The sequence below is a fragment of the Falco peregrinus genome, chromosome 7 (assembly GCF_023634155.1).
Source record: "Falco peregrinus isolate bFalPer1 chromosome 7, bFalPer1.pri, whole genome shotgun sequence".
In the NCBI taxonomy this organism is placed as follows: Eukaryota; Metazoa; Chordata; class Aves; order Falconiformes; family Falconidae; genus Falco; species Falco peregrinus.
Window position 1 is genome coordinate 84,405,045 of NC_073727.1, and position 23,703 is coordinate 84,428,747.

General features: G+C 39.5%; 1 protein-coding gene across 1 annotated transcript in view; it reads right to left on the reverse strand.

Annotated features, from left to right (window-relative positions):
* ME1 (malic enzyme 1) overlaps positions 1–23,703 on the reverse strand; it is a 185,188-nt gene that overhangs the window by 20,786 nt on the left and 140,699 nt on the right. Inside the window, exons 7-9 of the mRNA XM_055810717.1 lie at positions 19,418–19,527; positions 9,621–9,718; positions 7,764–7,877 (exon numbers count right to left, since the gene is read on the reverse strand). Coding sequence (XP_055666692.1) covers positions 7,764–7,877; positions 9,621–9,718; positions 19,418–19,527 — 322 coding nt within the window. The remainder of the gene's footprint in view (positions 1–7,763; positions 7,878–9,620; positions 9,719–19,417; positions 19,528–23,703) is intronic.

The window sequence follows — 23,703 nt, forward strand, 5'->3', positions numbered from 1 at the left end:
AAAACATTCAAAAAAAGTATTAAACCTTAAGTCCAAAGACTCAGTGAAAATGTCAGAAATCACTTTGGAGGGGAGAAGTATTGCCTCTGTCACAGTATCATTTTGTACCAAGAAACCTATGGGATATTTTGGATTTGAACAAAAGAGAACAAAGCAACCTGAAAACAGATACATTGCTATATTAGAAGTCACCATGGTATCTCAGATGGAAAGTAATATGAGCTAAATTCTTTATTAGCAAATGAGTAACAATGCAGACTGTGTTAAGTCAGCAGATGAAGTACAGAGATAAAGTAACAATAGTAGCATTCTCTGATGGTGACATTATGTATGAAAGATCAGGCTATCCTAAAATGTCTATACACCCTAATGGATGGGAGTCATTTGTATTATATATTATTACTAGAAACAGAAAAACAGAGTCACTTGGACACCAGGACCTTTTAATTCAAGGAGAAAAAGGAAGTAAACAGGGCTCAGTAGTTTATAGTTTTATGAAAAACTGCTTGTATTTTGGATTTGAACTGAAAGCAGTTCTTAGTTTTAGGGAGGGTTCTTAAGCTTTTAGTTTCAGAGGCTGATCAGCAGCAGAAGAAGCAAAGACGACACTGGGATCAGGCTTTAAGCAAATGTACATCAGACTTTCCACAGAAAGTTACTCATATCATCACGTTATAGAACCAAATGGAGGCTCAGATAACAAACAAAATTGACCCATCAATAAAACCCTGAGAAAATTCATATAAAACAGCTGTAAAAACAGGAGACCAGGCTGCACAGCATATATGTATGTGGGATATTACAAAACAGGCAAATCTTACAAATACCACCAACATGAGGTCTAAACGCCATGGCCTGTTTGAGCTGGTCCTGCCGGGGCTGCCCACGAACCAGGGCTGAGGAGCAGAGCAGTCTTATGTCAGTGAGGAGAGAGAGACAGGGCTGAGAGCTCTCCAAGATTTGCCCTTCCCATCAGCTGGGAGGCAGCTGAGAATAAGCCAGAGCACCCTGATGACTGCACTGTCCCACATTAGAGGCAGTGCTGGCACTCATCCCGTCTCACAACCAGGGAGGCACAAATCTATTTATATAAACACTTGCCTCCATTCAACTGTGTCAACTGCAGCTTATTTAAACAAGAGAACAGAGATCAGTAGAGAGACAAATTAATACGTTCATCTCAGGTTCTTAAATACTGAAGACATGAGAACCACAGATGACATGAGAACTGTAGACCAAACAGCAAAGCAGTCCATTAGCAAGCAGAGTATTTCCAACTGCGAATGATTTGGTTCTGCTTGCGTTTTGCCTGTGAGCTCCCTATTGCAGTGTTAGGAGCAAACCAGACAAAAAAGTAGTTGTTAAAGCATCAGGGAAGAAGGGTGGAGAAAAGAATGTGGTTAAGAGTCATGGGAGAAGGTGGTGAAACCTCTCCTGACAAGGAGATGACCTCTACACGGCTTCTTACCTCTTGCATCACAAGTAAATACATGGTCTAAAGGCTGTTGAGGAGCCATCCGGAGGGCTCTAGGCAGGCACTAGGCAGACAGCGCTGGGAGCTGAGGGACCTGCCCGGGGAGTCCCACACAAGCGTGAAAGGGAAGGGACAGCAGAGGCACAGAGAGCGTGCTAGGAGGGGACAGGCCAGGCCTCCCACCCTAGCCAGAACTCCAGGAGAGTTTTGGTTATGAAGATCTGCAAAACGTGGGGGGAAAAAAAAATAAAATAAAAAGGTGGAGGTATGGGCATGGATTTACTGGTCAGGGTGTTACTTAAGCTCAAGGGCTTGCAGGTGACAGGCACTCCTGTGCTGCTACCTCCTGTGTACATTTTGGTTTAGGAACTGAAAAGCAGAGACATGCAAGCCCTTCCAAATCCCCACACCAAGGCCTTAATTGTAACGTGACTGTGCCTCGGGATCAGTCCCATCACCTAACACCTAAAGGTGAAGAGAGCAGATTAAAACCAGATAAGGCAACTTGGGCACAGAAGTAATAAATAGTTTGTTGCCAACTGTATGAAAAAGACATACGTTTGAGGAGATAATATCCTAATGGTTGGCAGTAAAACAGATGATTTAGGTAAGAAATGTAATTCTGGTGTTGACTTTAAAACACAGGTAGAAGATTAGGGCTGTTTAAGTCATGTAAAATTTATAAGATACCCTTTCCATGTAAATAAGCTCACATGGTTAACAGGTAGGACAAAATTTACAAATACAATTAGTTCAAGAAGGTAAGATCTGAAAAATAGAGCAAGTCAGGAACCTACAGACCATGAGAAACAAAACGAAGCAAAACAGTCAAATAATTTCAGTAACAGAGTATGAGCAAGAGAAATCATAAACCATCCAAATTAGGTCACCATATCATCAGTACATCTAATGCACATGGTGTCAAAGAGGAAACAGTTACATGCTAACAAATTTAACACCCCAATTTTTGGTGGTTTTTCTTTCAGAGAAAATAGTGTGAGCATTCCTTGAGCACACCCCACCTTTTGCCTTGTCTTCATTTGTTTACATGCATTACTGATGGACTATAAGTAATGCCACAAGTGTTCAAAGACAAATTAATGTGTTTCCTTTCTGCAAAACTTATACTTCATATAGAACACGATAAATGCAAGATGAAACCAGCGCGGATTACTTCCCCAGACATCAGAATAACTGAGAAAATAAACAAGGATTGCTTCATTGGGATATTACATGAGTAAAATAAGGCAGAAACTGCTTTAAGTGATTGTGGTGCCTTGGAGATACCCAAAACACTGCATCTTTTCTAAGATGTAAATCAGTTTTTTGGCTTAAAAGGTCCTAGCCAGTTGTAGTCAGCCAGAAATGAACTGATCAAGTAAAGAGTCAGAATAATTGACTGTTGATAAAAAGAAAGCCAGAAATAAGTAACAGTTAGCAGAAGAGTCAGACAAAAGGTTAAGTGGTATATAAAAGTCAACACTAAAACTATTATAAAATTAGTATCTAGAATGATATCCAAACTTTTTTTTAAAGTGTTATTGCTAAAATATATTAAAAAATTCAGTTACAATCAGACACTCTGGATGAGGTTTAGTTCAATATTAAGGTACTTGATTGTGAGCTCTAAAGGCTCTTTCACATGTTAGATGACTCTGGTGACCATAATGGGAGTGACCACATCTTTATGGCACTGAAATTCTGGTATCAGTCCCAAATGTCCCCCTTTCTCTTTCACCATTCTCTAAACAAAGATTGAACTACGTATGTATCCAGCTTTAACCAAACCATGAACTTTAATCAGGGTCATATCCACACCTAGTTAATTGGTTGTGAGTATCTTTTCCAAACAAGATTGCCAGGGGTATTCAAATGGGGCAAAGAAGAGGGAAAGTGAAAAATAAAATAAAATAAAATAAAGTATTATCTACAGGATTACCTGAGTATCTCTATTCTAAATAGTTAGGACCACAGAAATTTTTAACTTTGGGGTCTATTTCAGTCCTCTTAGAAAGATCAATATTCTGAGGCCTTCAACTCAACAGATAATCTCACGCTTGCCATTCAGTCTGGGCTTCATTCAGATGATCTGAACAGGGGACAAGATCACACATCTAATGGACATTTAAAATACAAATCACTTGATTAGACACAAGTATTAGTGTGCTGATCTAGAAAGCACAGATTACTAAACTGTAAAAAGCAACATTGCTCCATGTTGACATATTTAAAATTAAAGATGACGTTCATCCCTATGTGAGGCAATTTCACTTGTCACTGGAGGTTATGTGGCACACAAGAGTCTAATGCTGTCTTGCAAATCACTACAAGAGAAGCTTGTTTGGCAGCCCAGGAACACTCCCATCAGCCTGTCCCTCCTCAGCAGAGAAGCATCCATCCTTAGCAGAGGGCAGGGGATTTCTACCGAGTCCCTTTAAATATTAAAAAAGTCTTATTATTTGCATCATATTCCTAGGCAGCTCCAAGAAGCATCTCGCCTATCACCCTACCCTGTTCTTGGTATTGCCAAGAAAGAAGCAGCAGCAGCTGCAGCACATTACTGTAACGCGCAGACAACGGTGAACCTCATGAATATCCCAATATTGTTTATTATTTCCTACCTCTTCCCACACAATATAACTTACTGTCTTTGAAGTTCATGGGTGAAGATTTTGCCACTAATATAGCTAAGCATGACACTATGGCAGCTTCAAAGCAGACAAAAAATGTGTTCACCACACATCACACATTTATGTATATTTGTGTGATTAATAGAAAAAAAATGGGAACATTGAGAACATGGGAAAGAAAAGGAATGTGGGAGACATTACCCATCACCTGTGTTCATATAGATAAATATCTATTCAGCAGTCGGAGAGAATGTGACAGAATTCAGAAATTCAGAATTAAAGATGAGTTCCAACTGCTTATGCATATTCTTCAAGTACACAAGAGTGCAAAAGCAACTTTAAAAGTGTCTTTTAATTAAACATTAAACTTCCATGTGATTGCACTGGGAGACTTAAGACAGGCATTTCAAGAGGAGTGATATCTGTTTCAAAAAGTCATACAGCTGAAGTGGCAAAATTCCAATGATATTATGATCTGCAAACCTTCCTCAGACACTTTTGGAGAAAAAATAGTTTCAAAAGGTGAAAGCATACTGAACAAATGAAAAAAAAACAACCCAAGAACAATAACCCCAAACCAATATGAACATTATAAGGTCTCTAAAAGGAAGTAGAGAACACAACTACAGACAGCATAACAAACAGCCTTCATCACCAGCTCTTTCACCACAACATAGCAGAAAAGTTGGTCATCAGACTTGGTTTAATGAAAAAGATGGTTCCCGGGGGGCAGCAGCGGAGAGAATTAACAGGAAAATGAAAACACAGCTGCACTTGAACTAAAACTAAATAGCCACAAAGGAAAAATCTGCTACAAAAGCCTGATAAGTGACTTCGTGGCAGCTTTGGGGGGGCAGGGGAAGAAGGAAAAGGTGGAAACTGTTTGCAGTTAGATCAACAGAAGTTCCAGGGCTATTTTTCTTTGGTTTGCACTGGTTGAAATACTACAGAAAGTAGATGAAAGAAGAAACAATGTTTAAATATATAATCATGTATTGCAAAATTAACGATCAAAGGACAGCATGAATAAAAATGATGTAAAAATTGGTTTAGTTGGACAAAGTAATCGCTGAGTCTTCAGAGGGTCTGTTATTTCTCATACTGCTAAAGCAACAGATCAGAATATTTCTAGGACTATATAGGTCTTCCTGCTTCAAGTAAAACTTTTGATCAAGCAGGTTTTGGTGAGGCAAATTTTAAGGGACTCTGAACAGATTTCCATTGATACACCTCCTTAGTCACAAGAGAGAGAAGTCAGTTTTGTTTAAGCAAAAGTCAGTTACCTGGCGATCTATGCTGTAGCTTAGCAAATCTTATCCTTGCAATAACGAAAAGGTTTCCCTCCCTTTCTACAGTTTTCTTACAAGTCTTCCTCATTTTATTTCGCTTACCTAACTTCTAAGGGTTTGGAAGGTCCTTCAAGTCTTGCAGCACTTTCCTGCAAGCAACTAAAGCCAAAATAATTTAAGTGGACCTAAAGAACAGCATTCTCTCTTAGGCCAGAAAAAGGAACCAGGACTAGCCTAGTTACTTACTTTATATATACGACTTCCCAGCAATTAAATCACAAGCTTCAAGAGGCTTATGTTGTATTTTCTTTCTTTAGCAAAGGGGCATTTTTTTATTTTTTCTTTTTTTTAGGGGAAAACAGCTGCAGAGAAAGCCAAGAGAGGGCTTGCAGAACCCTAGACCAAGGACGGGTTTCCTTATGCCCAGCTCAGGCCTTGCACTGAAGTATCTCCAGCTTCTAGGTCCTGCAGGTTTTCTACTCAAACACAGCACAGCAGTAAGCACCCACCCATTCTCAAGACCCCCAGGAGAGCCGGACGGGAAGAGTGGTGCTCCCAGTTCTTCCAGGAACACCAGCAACAGCGTGAAATGTGCACTATTGGCTCCCATTGCTTGCGTCAACATTTGGCCGCAGATTCAGCCCTAGTCTATCTCAGACAGCTGTTATGTCTGGCTATCACAAACAGTTCACAAATATACTCTAGGTAGGACGTGAAATTCAGTGAACTACTTTTTGGACAAAACCCAAATCAAAGCCCCACCAAGAAGAATAAGCAGAGGAAAGGAACTTAGAGGCTGCGTGAGACGCTGGTTGGTTTTGGCACTGCTTGAGAGCGCTGCAGCTAGAAGGTGGTGAGGAAAGTATACAGTCACCAAGTCACTAAAAATTTAGAAACTGTGAAAGGAACGACTCGCTGTGTACCAAAAGCAACAACCCGGCTTCTCGGCTGACTAGCAAATTAGCAGTGAGAGGTGTAAAAGAAGCAGGAAGAAGAAACGAGCAGAAGAGAAGCAAGGCTGGATAACCACTCTGGCTGGACAGACATGCAGCTGAGACCTGTTTTACTGCTTCATGGCTGAGAAGTTCCCGCGCTTCTGCCCCTTTGCTTCCTTAACACCATCAGGAGGTGATTTTAGTTCAATTGTATTATTTGATAATCCCAACCTCTATGGTGGAGGAAACTGCAACACACCATTCTTCTTAGGCAACCTCTAGGTTTCAACACCCACAGAAGATACAGAGGCCTTCAGTCACGTGTCTTTGGATGCAAAAGCACATTAAATTAGATGAAACCCGAAAGGATTAAAAACACTAATTAAAACAAACAACAACAAAAAAAAATCAGAAAAAAAACCCTGTGTCTTTTATAGTAGCAAATACCAGCATTCTTCTGTACCTGATCAGGCTACTTTTGTGCTTTCTGGCATGGGATGTCCAAGATGACCTCAGTAATACTCTCCCATTTCAATATCTATGATCTTAGCATTTTCCCTTTAACAGTACAAGTGAAAGGTGTTGTGGTGCTGTTCAATAAACCAACACTGATTCTGACTGCAGAATGCATGCTCCTGATGCAAATGTGTGTGAAATACAAAAGAACTTAAACATTAGACAGCTAAAGAACACTGTGCATAAGTGCAGTACCAACAAAGACCATAAACACCGCTAATCAACAGGAAAAGTGAAAAAGCAAGGCCAGCTGTCCTCTCCACCATTTCTTTAAAGTAGCTCACAAACTATTAAATACATAACCACCTTTTAAAACATACCAGTTTCTTTATTCTGGCGCATAGAAATCATATGTTTCTTTATTTTGGCACATGGAAGGAATGAGGTAAGGGTGACTGCTGAAGCCTCTCAGCAGATTCAAATTCTGACCAGTGTCGATAGCACTGCAGACCACAACATCTGCAACATGAGCTATATCACTGTGCATAGAAGATATTTCTTGCCACATATCTCAGTGCTTGCAGAAGGATGACATGCTTGCGATCCTAATAATGTATCTATACATCTTTGTGCAAGACTGTACTAACAAATAATCGTCACGTTAACACAGGAAATACTAAACCCACAAGCTGAGCATTTATTTCCTTGCATGTTTTTTCATGAACTGCAGAAAGATACCCTTCATTCTGTCTTCATCCCTAACAGAAATAGAGAAGGAACTCCAAGCGTAATAACGCGCCCCCCGCCCCCAGCAGCATGGGAATCTGTCATTCATTTAATACACATTAGAAAAGAAAAACAGCTTGCTATGTCAGGAGAGATAAATTGTAGTTGCTTTCACAGAAAATACCTTCTTGCCTTTATCTACACACTGCAAATAACTATCATGACATTTAAAAGAATGAGAAAATTGCATTACCTTTACTATTAATCCCTTGGAGTCAACCATCCATATCCTTTTGATAGCTGCATCTTTAGATATCCCTTCCTTTTCCATAGCCATAACAATAAGGTTTGCTATCCCCAGCGCAGCCTGAAGGAAAGAGAAGAAAAGTAGCATATAAAACCAAAAATGAAAGAAAACCCCTGCTTATTTCTTTCCTTTACCCACTATTTTAGGAAAATTTCTTGATTTTATTTAAAAGTGGATTTTTTTTTTCATAAACTCTAACGAACTGTTGCTACCATTTGGTAATTAGAAACAATAATGTAGCTAAATAATATAGACAAATCTTAAATCATATAGATTAAGTCATAGTATAGATAAAACTTAAGATAGCATTTACAGTGTGGAGAGCGTTATAAATGTTTAAACTCTAATGAAAAATGCTAACACTGACATTTATTCCATGTAATAATCTCAGAATATATTAAACATTTTTTCTTCTGTGAAATATTTTGTTCATTAGGGTTTTTTGGTAATTTAAACTAAAGGAAATCACACTCCGCATACCAGAAAGCAAGATGCAATCCTAGAAGATTTCTTGCTCTTATCTTTTTCTAAAATGTCCATCAAGAAGGTAAGCCTCCTTTTACCTACTGTTCATGTGTCTTGTAAGTCTAAACTTGGCTGTGCTCCCAGTGAAAGCAGGGGCAAGAAAAATTCACTTATCAATATTTTGCTGAAACATGTATCATTCTTACTGGATTTTGTAATATTTCATCCAACAGATCAAATGTCATACAGATACAGATTTAAAAACAGGCAACAAAATGAGCCAACAGACCACTCAGTATTTCTGAGTACCAACTCACATGCATATTTATGGGGTTGATTCTGTTTCATGTTCTTTTTCAGTTTCAACAAGAATCAAATGAGATTCCACTTTAGTTAACAAATAAAGTTTTATTAAGAATGAGTTCCCATGGCAGGGATGATATCTACCATTACACGCCTTTGCAGCAACAGGCACACTGACAATACTAATGAAAAAAAACAAACGTTGGACTCCGTGGATTCATCTGCCTGTTGAACATGGAGCAAAACCAGGGGAAGGAACTTCAGAGAGACAGACAGTCTTTATGTACAAAGCCATTGACGTGCCAGACACAGATGCAAGTTGTTCTGAAAACTACAGACCTGATCTCAGTACCAAATACTGAATCAAATTAAAGATATTTGGACAAAGCTGGATTAGTATTTTGCGCCTACTGGGGTGTTTGGTGAACATGAATATTTTTCAAAAGCCCGCATGGGGCTGTAGACTTCATAAAAGAGATGACAGCTAGCCACACTGTAGGTAATTACAACCTTCACTTGTGTGTCAGTGGCTTAGAAAATTACACTGAAAAATTGGTATAAAAAAATAACGTGCATAAAAATCTTCAGAAATTGATAATCTCAACATGCAGAATACTGAAAAACTATATTTAATGACAGGAAAAATGAAAGGAGCACTACTTCTTACTAAATAACACTGACCTTGGTAAATACATTTTATTTCATTTCTCTTTGGTGGCTTGATACATTTCCTCATCTTTCCAAAAAATTTGGTTTGTTTATATTGACAGCAATTAAGTAATTTATAGCTGAAGAGCTAAAACCTGAAGTTTTGATAAGAGAACAGAGCTCCGCAAAATGTCTTATGAAAAAGGCTTGACCAGATGATCAGAGGTTTTTTTGTAAGTTTACATTTAAATTAAGAACCAACTTTCAGCAGGTGTTAGTGATCATTCTACTTATTTAATCTTCTTGTTAACTGGGTATATGTTACTTGATTAAATATTAAGAAAAATCTTCATAGTACAGTTTTTCCTGATGTATAAGAACACATACCTCTCCAGCTCCCTGGAACAACACCGTGTGATCTGATAACCTGTTCTTGGTGATACGCAGAGCTGCAAGAAGACCTGCGACAGCCACAGATGCAGTTCCTGAAATAAAAAAACCACGAATATATTTGGTTATTCTGGAAATAATTACAAAACATTGTATTTTAAATAATTCCACAGCATCTTTCACCTAAAAGATACAAGTATTTATGGCAGTAACAAAGAGTTCAGTGCAGTTGTTCTATTTTATTCTTATGTAAGTTAAATGCAACTGGGGATATCTTCAGAGTAACGTTAAGTAAAATATGATTGATCGATTCTACTGGATGGCCATAATAGGTGGGACATTTGAACTATTAAAAAAAATTTTGGTTATGACCCTTTTCAGAAGGAAAAGGTGTGAGAGCCCAGACAGAAGTATTTTGAAGGACTCCAGATACTGAAAATTAAAATCCTGGTCTAATTTCTTGAATAGATATACTTCAAATACATTAAAATACAAGAGTAAAATAAAACTTGATTTCTCATGGGGATGTTGTCAGAGTAGAAGAGCAAACTGTGAACATTTACAGAGAGGCTAAGCTAGCTGAAAGAGTAAGTCCAGCTTATTTAAGACACCAACTACCCTACTGCCTCTGAAAGCCCTCAGGACTCAAGTTCACTGTGAACTGGGTTCCAGCATACTAGCACCTAAAACACTGGAAGTACCTTTTAACTCTGTCTTTCAGTTATGCCACAGTGGGGGAAAAGGCAGGGGGGTTGGAACCAGATGATCTTTAAGGTCCTTTGCAACCCAAACCACTCTATGGTCCTATGATTTAGTTTTATGATTTAGCCTGTGGAGGCCTTTCTTCTCCAAATCAGAACCACAAAGGTTAAGATACTTGTCTGCCTTTGAATGGAAAGATTTTGGTCCTCATCAGGAGAAACACCTATTAATAAAAAGTAGGGCAAAAAAGTAGAGCAAAAGAGGGATCTCAAGCAGGCGTCTAACTCAAACCTGTTCCCAATGGCAGGATCAACCATACATCTGTGATTTCTGGCAGACCTTTGCCTAACTTGTTCCTACCATCTTCTTTTGAACACTCCTATGATCTCCTCAGCAAGCTATTCCAGCACTTCAATATATTTTTTGTAGAAAACTTCAAATCTAAATGTTTTTTGGGTTTTTTCCCTCTTCTGTTTTGGCCTCTTGTTTCCTACCACTGGAAAACCTGTATTTTTCCCTTTGCAACAAGATGTATATTATCTACATCTTGTTATAATGTCATACCGATACAGATTAAAAAACAAGCAACAAAATGAGCCAACAGACCACTCAGTATTTCTGAGTACCAACTCACATGCATATTTATGGGGTTGATTCTGTTTCATGTTCTTTTTCAGTTTCAACGAGAATCAAATGAGATTCCACTTCTTTAGTTAGCAAATAAAGTTTTATTACGAATGAGTTCCCATGGCAGGGATGATATCTACCATTACACGCCTTTGCAGCAACAGGCACACTGACAATACTAATGAAAAAAAAAACCATGTTAGACTGTGGATTCATCTGCCTGTTGAACATGGAGCAAAACCAGGGGAAGGCACTTCAGAGAGTTAATGGTGGCTAATGATGTCCAACCTGCTTTCCTTATGTGAAACAATCCCATATCTTCCACTTTTTTTCAGAAAGTCATGTTTTCTAAAACACTTAGCACTTATTTCTCTCTTCTGGACTTTATCCATTTGTTTCTTAACTTTCTTGAATTGCAGCACCCAAATCTATACACAACACTGCAGCTTAATCATTAGCACTGCTGAGTCTAGCTGTCAGCTTCTGTCAGGCTGAAATATTTAGCAACCAGGACCTGATATCTGGCTCTTCTGATCCAAAGACCAGTTAACTCCTCCCCAGAAAAGCCTACTGGAGGGGGGAAGGCCTTCTTCCATGGATTACTGACTTCAGGTAACAAGCTTGTATTTTTCACGAATGATCATTGTCACTAAAGCCCAGGCACAAGGTGGACTGAAAAAAGACAGTCAAGAGTCCTTATTCCTGCAAGGAACTTGGATCCACTAAATACCAGGGGAAAAAAAACTAAGAAAGTGCATCAGTTTTCAACAGGTTCACAGAACCCATAAAGACATCCTGTGGATGGGGAATATGGCAGTGTGGCAGATCATGCCAGCAGAAAATTTGTGCTCCATGTGTCTTACTAGAGGAGATTCCCAAGAACCAATAGCAGGCAGCACTGGTTTCATCAGGACTGAAAAAACTGTTTCAGCCACTAACAACTAGGTACTGAAAGTGGAAAAATGGGTTTCGACAGTCTCTGAAGATTAATGATGACTATTTGATTTGGAGAGAGTTGAACAACAGGGAGAAAAACACAGGCCCTAAGATGTCCCCCTTGTTCAGTTCTGGAAGTAAGAACCAAATTCTTCCTTCTCCAGGCAGCAGCTGCCATTGATTAACCCAAGGAAACCAAAGATGAAGCCATAAATGATTTTGAGAAACCCACAAGAACTTGCAGGAAGGACATCTGCTGCTCCCGTTCCTGATCACCGCAGCCCTAACTGCAACTGTCTACAAGCCACCCAGTGGCTCTTGAGAGGAGATTCCACATTGCTACGAATTTTTCCTTCAGAAAAAGTGTGAAATAGGTACGGCCGGCCCCCCAGAAGACTTGACCCAGACTATGCACATCGGACATTTGCCCTCAACATGCAGCTCCCCTGAAGGATGTACTTTCGCTATTCACAAAGTCTACTTTCATAAGCCAGGCAAAGTTTAAAGCTGAGGTAACAGTAATCATTACATTAACCTCAAGGACATGCTCAAAATAGGTATTTAGATTGCAGGTACACAGATCATTAAGTTTCACACACATGTAGCTAAGGAACTAAAAGAATGGAAATAGTAAGCAGCCTGGTACTGGGTAAACCTCTCCTTAAAAGACATCATTTCGGTCTTGAAGGCTGGGCTTGAAACTGTGGTTTATAGGTAGGATCATCTGAATTTCATGAATAGTCACTTTTAAAAAAATAAATAGTAAACCTTAGTAAAATTTAAAAACACATATTAGAGTTAGAAGGCCCCTTAGAAAGTAACTTTTTGAGGTAAGTCTACCCGAACAGTTCAAACACGTCTTTAGAAGTAAAAAGTTTGTTACGTGCTTTTGATTATGACTTTTCCTTTCAATCACCAGAAATACAGGCCACCTTGTTCTCAGCTCACTTAATGTTGGGACCATACAAATTTGTCATTTTTAGTTATTTAGTCATTTTTATGACTTGTTCTGAGAGGTGAGATCATCTGCTCTCTTCTCCCTCATTACTAAATAAAAAAAATCTAAAAAATGGTTCCTCTCCAACACAGCTTTGGGAACAACAACTGCTGGGCTGAGACACTTCCACCCCACAGTATCCAAGAGCTAGCTTGTTTCTTTCCCAGATGCAATTAAGTCTTCCTCTGGCAAGTGCCAAACTGGCAAAGGCCAAAAATGGCAAAAGAGAGAAGTCAGACTGCGCTCTCAGTTTCCCTTGGTACTCTACCAAACGCTCCTCATAACCAGCAATAAAAAAAATCCCATCCTCTCGTTGGATGCCAAATTCTTTCTTCTATTTTATATTACGCAGCTGTGCTTGCAGGGGAGGAGGAAGCCTACATGGCTCATTCCTAAGACCATCCAGCTGGTCTGAAAAAGAAAGCTGAGCTGGAGCACTGTAAGGTCCTGCTTCTAGTCGTTGAAGACAGAAGTTGTGGCCACCGCAGCACCCTGTCCTCATCAAAGGACTTCTCAAAGAGCCAGGAAAGCTGCTCTTCAAGCTGCTTTCTGGCAAGAGAGATAAAATGAAACACCGTAAACTTATAACGGGTGGGAACGGTGGGATCCTGCTTATCTTCGTGGCTGATGTACTGTTGCTAAGCTTGTTAGCCAGAAAAATGGACTACAATTAAGTATTACCAGTTGGGATATCTTTACTAATTCTATTACAATACTGTCTTCTGTTTTAAGGAAAAAGAAAAGAGATACATTGAATGTCAGTAACATTTTGCATTGATTATTTACACAGGATGTGAGTTATCACTACCTGTATGCTCATTATAAGGGTAATTCATAACAAAGGTTATAATAGCAATATATAAAGGCTTAAATAACACATCCCTCACGAATCACGATTTGCACAGAAGAACTGCTCTAAAAATGGTATTTTAAAAAACCTCCACATCAGTTTTATTCAGCCATTTGACTCTAAAAAGCATAATAACTCAGTTTATTAGATTACTGAACCCACTATCACTGCTGCTGGCAGTGGCTGTCATCACTCCTCGTCAGCAGCTTCCCTTATTCCTTCCTATTGAAAGGGGGGCACCGGCAGTGTGAATAGCAGATCTGTTTAACCGGAACTGCTCTGACTAACAGCATGACCTTAAATTTCACCCTGAATACTGACTTGCGTTTTTGAAAAGAATCAAAATGCAATTCACATCCGTCTGCCAAAGCCTAACCACTTCTTACGGTCATTACGAAGCAGAAACAGAAGTTCGCTGCTTTTCCGACTGTCATCACTATAGGAAGGAGAGAAATGGCTTCGCTTCCCTCTCCCACAGAGCACAGGTTAAATCCCTTGTGTGCAGAATAAGATAAGACATTGTTCGCAGATACGATTTTGAAAACCGATTCCATTTCCCCCAAATTTCTACAAGAATAACCATGGCAAGTTTAACAAAGGATATTTTCTAAAGTGGTGTCAACTGCTATGGCAGCAAACACTTCGTTATAGTTTTCCAGGAAGGTGAGTCATATCTTGTAAAAATATGGTAGATGTAAAATTTCAAAGGACACTATTCTTTATCAAGTCTTTGCTTTCTGTCCAAGATTCTTTAGCCTTACTTGTTACTGTAAACTGCACAAGTGAGCATGAATATGTCAAAGGAAATCCTAGAGAACACGGCCTTTTGGGGTTGGCACATTATAAATGCTTTGGAGCACAGAGTCTTCTTTCAGCAGATGCCACAATTAATGAAAAAAGGGAGAAAAAAGCCTCAAAACACGAGGAATAAGAACTTCTTTTTTATTGGATGTAGCTTAATTTAAATTAGCAAGAAATGGCTTAGGGCACCGAAGCATTTGTCCATTATTTAAAGTTTTAAAAACTAAAAATTTGTAATCAAGTATGAATAGTTCCTTTATGTCATTTTCCCTACCTCATCTTAACATGCTAGAAAACAAGAAAGGGAGAGGAATTTCTGCAGCACATCCTAAAGTCTGAAGTATTCATTCTGGACTAAAAGTTTAGGAAGTGTTAAAAATAAAATCCATATTTCTCAATACACAGCATAATAGAAATCACATGTTGACACAGCCAGCCTGCCAAATAACACCGCATAGAGTGCCAGGATAAACATAAATCCATTCCCCTCTCCTATACTTAGTGGCGATAAAAGGTGAGCGTAAAGATCATATCTAAAAGGTGTAATCCTGGTTGCCAGTGAGGCCAGTGCTGTGGCTGTGGGCAGTTCAATAGCACTGGCTTTTTTTCTCCTGGCCGTGAACTGGCTTTTCAAAGCTCTGCACGTGCACTGCCCTGCTCTGCAGCTGCAGCAGGCAGGCAGTGCAGAGGGGGAAAGGCTCCGGTGAAGGAGAACTGGAGCCCTGCTAAAAGAGCAACCCTTCGGTGTATTTGGAAAGGGATACGGAGCCCCTGAAGCGCAAGGTGGCTGAGGCTCAGAGGTCATCTGATGCAACCAACCCCCCTGCTCAAGCTGGGCCACCTGGAGCTGGTTGCCCAGGAACGTGGAGAGAATGGATTTCTTTTTTTAACCCATAAATACACATACTTGTATAGATACCCGGAAAATATGCAAAAGCTCCAGGGGGGAATTTACTTGAAAGCATACTGACTTCAATGTAAATTTACCCCTGAGTAAGAGAGGTGATATCCTCAATGTACTGCAAAAAACATGTACTTCACATAACCCTACAGTATATGTCACAATAGAATTTTTCTTATTACTTTATTTTTAAAATCCCAGTGTCTGTTCACCTGGAAGCAAATGTCACTCCGTATTATGAAAGAAGTTTTCTACAGTTTGCACATAGTATCAGAATTTGAGATATATGATATCAACATATGAGCCATTACATGTCATTCAACTTTGCATTTTCCAAATTCTTGGCCAGAGAAAGAATTGGAAGCCCCGTGCCCATCACAACCACAACAACAAACCGCAAACCTTCTTTACGACTTGACTTTCAAGAACTGGAATTTCCAGGTACCAAATGTATCATTTCCAATGTCAATGTTAAAAATAATTAAATCTTGAAAAGGAGAATGCTTTTGACAGAGAAATTCTGATTTCTGGGAACTGTGCTGACTTAACGTTAAATTGGTTATAACATAACTTCCAGGTATAATTTTCCTAATTATTCAAATGGCAGCCTGCTGAACATTTAGCATATATTTTAAATCAAACCACGCAAGTAAGATGGAATAATAATCATCTTAAATTATGTGTGCTCTGTATTTTTATTTTAGGTCTGTTTCTTTTGATAAAATTTTGATGCAATTAAACAGTACAGCTGTTAAAATCTAATGACATCTAAGGTCATGATGGATACCAAGGTTAATTCCAATCCAATGCAATCTCTCCATGTAAATATTTTTGTTGGCATAAAATACAGGCTTTGTCTCCATAATGGGTGAAAGCATTGCAACTGCGGGCACAGTGAAATAAGAACTATTACACTAGAACAGGGGTCCTCAAACTACGGCCCGCGGGCCGGGTACGGCCCCCCAGGGTCCTCAATCCGGCCCCCGGTATTTACAGACCCCCCCGCCGGGGGTTGGGGGGGGAACCAAGCAGCCGCAGATGGCCTGCTGCCACTTCATCCGCGCCGGCCCCCTGGTTAAAAAGTTTGAGGACCCCTGCACCAGAATAAAAACAGTATTATACTGCATAGAGAAACACTTATTTTGTGTAGATTGGCTTATGCTGCAGAAGTTTGTCATTGTCAGTTGAGACAATTTTGAAGTACAGGTGTGGGGAAAAAAATCAAAAGGCAAAAATCAAAAATTGAAATAATTGACCTGCATAGAGGCAGCAAGGCTAGAGAAATCTATGCCGCTATTTCAGATTTATCCACGTCAGCAATGACTACAACCAGCTACCACATGATAAGCACTGAGAGACCCACATAAAACAAATGCACGGCTCCCAAGATGCGCAAGCATGCCTTAAGCCCCTGACTGTACTCAAGCAGTGAAAACATTTTCAGCAGGCACACCAAAACCAAGGTGGGGTGGAAAGGGAGCGGTACAGCACCCTGCTCTGCCCCAGCTGGCTCTGATGAGGGGCAGGCAGGTACCACCAGAGCTGACTCCACCAGAGGACAGAATTTCGGACACTACAATCCTGGACTTGTACCTAGGACTTCTTTAACCGATCATAAGAGATTTGTTCAATATCCCCGCAGCAGGGAAGGGAACAGGATAGTTTTTCCAAGGGAATTTGCAGCCTCTCAAACTGTGAATTGCAACCCTGCCTCCTTCCAGGGGTCATCAAGAAGAAAACATCTTCCACCCTGATAAACAGCTTGCTTTGGCAACACAAGCCCCTGTTCTTCTTCTGGCATTGGTCCATTCCCAGGCAGAGGTTGGAGAGAAAAAAACACCCACATCTCATATCTCGAAGAAAATTCCACCCTGTTCTTAGGACTCCTTCTTCCTAAATATATTGGAGATGAGCAAAGCTATCAGCCTGATCTAATTCAGGTATTTCTAAATGTTGTGAAGCTTGACATTATGATATTAATTAATATTTCTCCCATAGAGGAAATTATGATTAAAAAACCCCAATTTTGGAAAATGCTCCTTAATAATTAGGGAGAACCAGACAAAAGCATTTGTTTTGAACCCAAGGCTTTCACTGATATTTATTTCCAAGAATCACATTCTATATGTTTCACACAGGGAAAAAAAAAAAAACAACAAAGCAGCAAGGTGATTTGTCATCAGAATAAAACTAAAGAAGAATCCAAGGAAAGAAGTGAATAATTTTTCCCTAAAGTGACACTATTGTTATTGTGTTTGTAAAAACATATTTGAAAATATAAATATGAAGAAATTCTCATAATTGCAGAGAGAAAAAATTCACCACCCATCCAAAACCCAAGACACTTTCTAGAATGATAAAATAAGAGCAATTTTATTATTCCAATACAGATTTATAGCAGTTGGTAATAATCCTGTTTGCCCTTGTTCCTAATTCCTTGAGTACAGAGCGGGGACATAGAAAAAGTTACAAAGTAAAGGATGTGACCATGCTGTAGCAGGGATGGAGACAAAACTGTTTCCAGAAATTCTTAAATACATCTATAGGTGACCCTTAACGGCCAACCTTTAGTGGTTTTATAAGATCAGTGTTTTGGCAGACACTTTTTTCCAAATGTTCTGCAATGGTGTTAGGGACATGCCGACGCCCTGCAAATAGGTGCGAGCTAACAGAAGGCAACTGCATTTTCCAAGTTACTACCTGCAAACGGGTATTCAGCTTGCCATATTTTCTTTATCTTTTATAGTGTCTGGCAGGAGTCAGGATTATACATTACAGGTTTTTTAGATCTGAGGTACTTAAAGGTCCTCCTCATTGCATCACTAAGATATATAGGAAGCCTTTTTCTGAATAACTGAAGGCAGTGAAAAAAGACACAAACCCTTCCATGAAACTTATTAAACATTTCTTTCAATTTCATATGGCTAGCCAAATCCCTAAACAGCAGAAAGATGAGGGCTATTTGAATCCACCACTATGTGCTGAGTCCCTGAAATAAGACCTAGGTTCCAAGAATGACTCAAGAATGACTTTCTGGAAAACTCAAGCTCCTAACACTTGGCTTAAAGTGTCACGGCAAACTCCCATTTTTGATCCTGTCACTGCTGAGGACCTCCATCTACCCAAGGACACATGAGGCGGTAAGAGGCAGATGGGTGCCCAGGGCCCTCCTTGAGTACCTCTCTCCAGCAGGTTGTCTGACTTCAGTCTCCTCTCACGGATGGGAGCCTACTGCCCTAGAGAAAGTTATTTTCCAGTGCTGTTTTCCTGACATGAAATAAGGCAACCCAAGCAGCAGCATCTGCCACTTCAGCCTTGCCTGTCTTTACTTTCAGGAGGGAAGGGACACGATGCCCATCTAGACTGATCACTGGGGGAATCCCCCTTGCTGACGTTTCCCATCCTAGATCTTTTCCTTTTGCCAGCTGCTACAAATTATTCCGATGGGAAAGTAGAGTCAGGGGGATAATTTCCCTCTAAAATTGAAAGCAGCCCTGAGACTGCAAGGAAAATTAGAAGGATATTTAACCGAGTTGTCAGTTTAAGAACTGAAATACAGACTGACATTTATCAAGCAAGCTCTGCTGCATGGAGGAACAGTGAAGCAGTTGTCACTGAAGTGACATAAAAACTGAGGGAAGTACAGTCCAGGCTTGAGCTTTGACATTTGCCCAACGATCTGAAGTTAATAATTTATATGAGAAAGCCATTCACACACTAAACTATTAAAAAACCCCTGAAGAGTGAACATCTAAACAAAGCATGAAGCATAATGAGAGGGGAGACACTAGGAGCAAACACAGCTCACCAGAAACCCAAGCTGAGGAAACCCAAAGCAAAATGTGACCAGTACTGAACACCTCCAAGCATCACAGGAAAGCTGATACATTTTTCTCCCTCTGGTACATGAATTCAGGCTAATTTTTCTGGCTTGTAAGCATCACAAAAATGAAGAGAAGAGAAGAGAAAGAGTCTGTTACCTTGAATGTCGTCATTGAAAGTGCAATACTTGTTACGGTACTTGTGCAGGAGGCGGAATGCATTAGCATTAGCAAAATCCTCAAACTGAATGAGGCAGTTCATGCCATACCTGGAAAGACAAAAAATTGTGCATCACATTATAAATAATAAATAATTGTATGTTCAAAAGCTATTCACGTTTGCAGTCAGATTCTGAATACAAGTATAATATGATTTATACATCTACTAATATGTTTCTGTCATATTCTGTATCTTTACATTCATATAAATTGTCTGGAAGGCATAATTAGACTACTAATACACTTTACTCAGTTCTAAGTTAAGAATAAAAGATCAGGGAAAAAGGCTTTCATCTCTCTGCAGACATCTCAGCAGAAGTCTTCACTGAGCAATCAGCTAGTGAGCAAAAAAATGGGCCCCACAAGGAAGGTAGTGAAAAGGTAACACGCTCAGAACACGGATTTTATTTTATTGTCATTATGCAGGTGAGCAGCATGCTATCACTCCCAACACTATGCTCGACCATTCTTATTATAAAAGAGGTTTTGATCAGAAACAGGGTTAATCTAGACAAATGTTAAACATGTGAGAGCACTTTAAGGAAGGGAAGTGATAGCTGCAAATGTGAAACACGTTACGCTTGGCTAACATACAGTGAAACCTGGGGTATACGCAGAAACACATACACCTACTGTTTAAATGGATTGTCAAAACTGATTTTTTGATATTAATACTGGATGTTTCTTAAACAGCACTCTACAAATCAATGTTACCACCATCCATTCTGCTGTTTTCTCATCCTTGTAGCTCGTGAAGCAATTCAAACTGACATTTCCTGTAGTACTTTGAAATCTCTATACGCTGTCTTTTGAAAATATAGTACACAGTTGCATCAGATGAGCAATTTCTATCATTTAGCTGATATGACTATTTAGATAGAGGCCAGCTCAACAGCACGGGAAAGTAACTTCTGATGAACCTTGTGGTAACAGTCTTAAAGTTAATGCCAATTGCTACATTTTCTGGACACAATTTACTGTGTTACCTTGCTGCCTTGGGCCCACTGTGCACCAAGGCTGCACTACCAACACCGAGCCAAACCCAGCATTTTTCTAGCATAGGTAGGTGCCTATGTTGACTTCAATAGGCATAAGGGATCTCAATAATATCTAAAAATTATCAGAGAGGGGAACAAGAGTATTTTTAAAAAAAATAAGGAAACTCCAGACTCCTGGCACTAGACTCATATGCCAGTACCTAACAAGTAAAGAACTGCTCTGGTGTGCCAATAAGGTAACTCCTAAAATGAAAGTTAATAATAAGCTAAATTAATTTAATATTACTACTATGCATCCTCCAGTCCTTAGATGTATTCCAACAGTACTGCCTCTGGATTCCTTGCTTAACATTCCCATATGGCATTTTCAAATAGTTTCTTAAAACAACAACAACAAAAACCCCCACAAAAATCCTAAAAAACATTGAAGACATTTTTAGACAAAAACTCTGTAAAGACTGAATTCAAGCTCACGGCACACTGGCAACTTTAAAAAACCCAACCCATAGTTTGATAACTGTCAGTCTCATAAGGGGGGTGGGGTGGGTGGAAGTAAAGCAGGAAAAGTTTAAAATATAAGGTTAGTTCTAAAACCGTCTCTACAAGTTTGGAACTGGAAATACCACACAAACATTATCCCACCCTGGAATAATATTCCAAGAAAAGTTCTTTAAAACCCCAGTATCTTAAACTGAAATAAACCTAACGACATTTTGCACAGACTAAGGAACCATTTGATTAAGAATTTAAATTAGTATTGCATTAAGATGTTGCTATGAAATTATTAACGCTAGGGTCTAACAAGGCAAGATGTCAACAGCACATGTCCTGTTTGAGGAGGTTTTTCCTTATCTGCTAACAGCACAAATCCAAGAGAGACAATCAAGCAGTTCCTGCTTCATCCAGAAAACCCACACATACACCTACCGAGCAGTTCAGTATAAATAATCTACTCCAATTTTAATCGAGTTTTACTCTAAACCATACATGTGTTTGGCAACCACATTAAGCAAAGCCATCAATATAAGGAAAAGGACAAAAATTCCTTTAACTAAATTAGTTTCCATGGAAATCACATACTTACAGCCATATTACAATTAACCAAAACTACTGGGATTCCACTGGCAGGAATGGTAATCCCTGCTGAAAATAAATACATCTTCAGGTTTTATGGAAAAACCTGGACTACTTCAGCAGCATAATGACAGGCAACTGTTTATAAGAGAATTTGGTGGGTCAGTAATTCAGTACAGAAAATTACAATGAAGTTCAAACAAGAAAGTGGAGCTACATTTCAATAATTAATTTAAATTTCTAACCTGATTCAGTATCTGACATGAATTTCTGTGATTCCGTAAGGGTCCAGGAGCTGGCAGCTGGATAATAATATCAGACTGATGAGATTAACACTCTGGAATCCTGGAGCTTGGTTAGAAATGTTTCTTGGATGTAATTAACCCAATGTCTGTCTCTTTATTTTACCATATATAACATTCCATTTTCTCATCTGTATTTGATTTTTCTCCATTTACTTACCATTACCTTTGTAGGCATGGATCAAAACTCCCTGTGAAGTATATTAAATCAGTGTCCCTGTAGAAAACACTCATCCTATACTGGGCTCACTATCCATACTAGTACTCTGAGCAAGATACCATGGCTGTTTAATGAAAATGGAAAAAATGCAGGCAATATAATTCTGGGCCTTCGTGATTTTGGGATCATAGCAGGAAAATTTCTAAGCAGCAGCCTTATTCATTGCAAGTGTTACACATGACACCCAGGTAGAAACCTGAGACTTCAGTGCTGCCCGTGACCAGTAGAACCTCATAAGATTTGTGAAGTTTGAGGCCTATGACCTCAAAAGAAATCTAATGAAGTCCAGTCACTGGGTACCCATGGCAGACAAGAAAATGACAGTGTTTCTCTGCTTGGGGTATTCCCATTCCCAAACCCACTAACAGATGAAGCAATACAAAATAGTTAATCTCTGGCATTCCAGAAAATCCCCTTGCAATAATGAATTGGCTATGAAGGTGCCACACAGTTCTGGAAGCAGTGACCACACCAAAACAGCCATCAGTCCTTCTATGACTTCCACATCTTATTATCACAATCACTTACAGCATGAAGTTGAGCCAAAACCTAAAATGAGGTTCACAGCCAACAACCCAGTTCCACTTTCCTCCCTGCATCACTCCACAGTAACCTTCCACCCCTGCTGCGCTCTGATGGGATGGTCTTAGGTTGTGGTTTCTCCTCTACACAGGAAAACGGTTTGAATCAACCCTCTTAAAAGCAGAGCACGTCCTCTCCGTTTGTAGCTCATACCCTACTCTCAGAAATGTTTGGTTTGGAACTGCACCTCTTCATAGGTGGGTATTGCAGACAAAGGACTTCCAGGTGAGAAGGGAACCAAGCACCTTACTGCTTTTCCATCAGCAGTCACCAAACCATGTTGTGCCATCCAAACAACTCTGATTCCAGCAGCTGTGGGCTGCTACACTGCTTTATTCATATTACCTTTCAAACATTATGGAAAAACAAAAGAAAGCATACACCTATCCTACAATGTTACAACCTTATCATCCACCATCAATACCTTATACAGATTGACTTCACTAAGCTTCCTCAGATGACACAATGACTAATCAGGCACATCCAGAAGCAAGTAACTGAGGTTTGCTACAAACAAAATCATCAGATGTAAAAATACCATGAAATAGTTGTGGTGGTTGACTGTTAGAGGGGGCACGTTAAAAGGAAAAGGCCTGCAGCTGAGTGCCAGCAGCTCCAGGTAGGACAAGATTAGGAGGCAAAGTTACAAGGAACTGTCATGATAGGAAACACTGTAAGAGATGTTCCTCTGTATTTCAAAAGCAGCGCGCTACATATCGTAATAGTGTGAAATAAGGGCGTTACCCTGTATGCTGCTTACCTAAGTAATTAGACTCGATCACCACATACCTCTAGGAGAATTTCACCTTCCTATTTGAAATGTTAAAGCATACACATTGAAAATGTAATTTAAAATCCTTTTAATTTGAACATGTCACCAACAAAAGAGTCAGGAGCAAGCAGACCTTGCACGCAGTTACAATGCTTACAGATATGGTCACATACAACACATCACATCTTATCACTTACTCTAAACAGAGACAACATTGCTCCAGCTATCACTGCTCTTGACTGAGGGATGCATAGGGGATAACTGGGGAAATGGAGAAA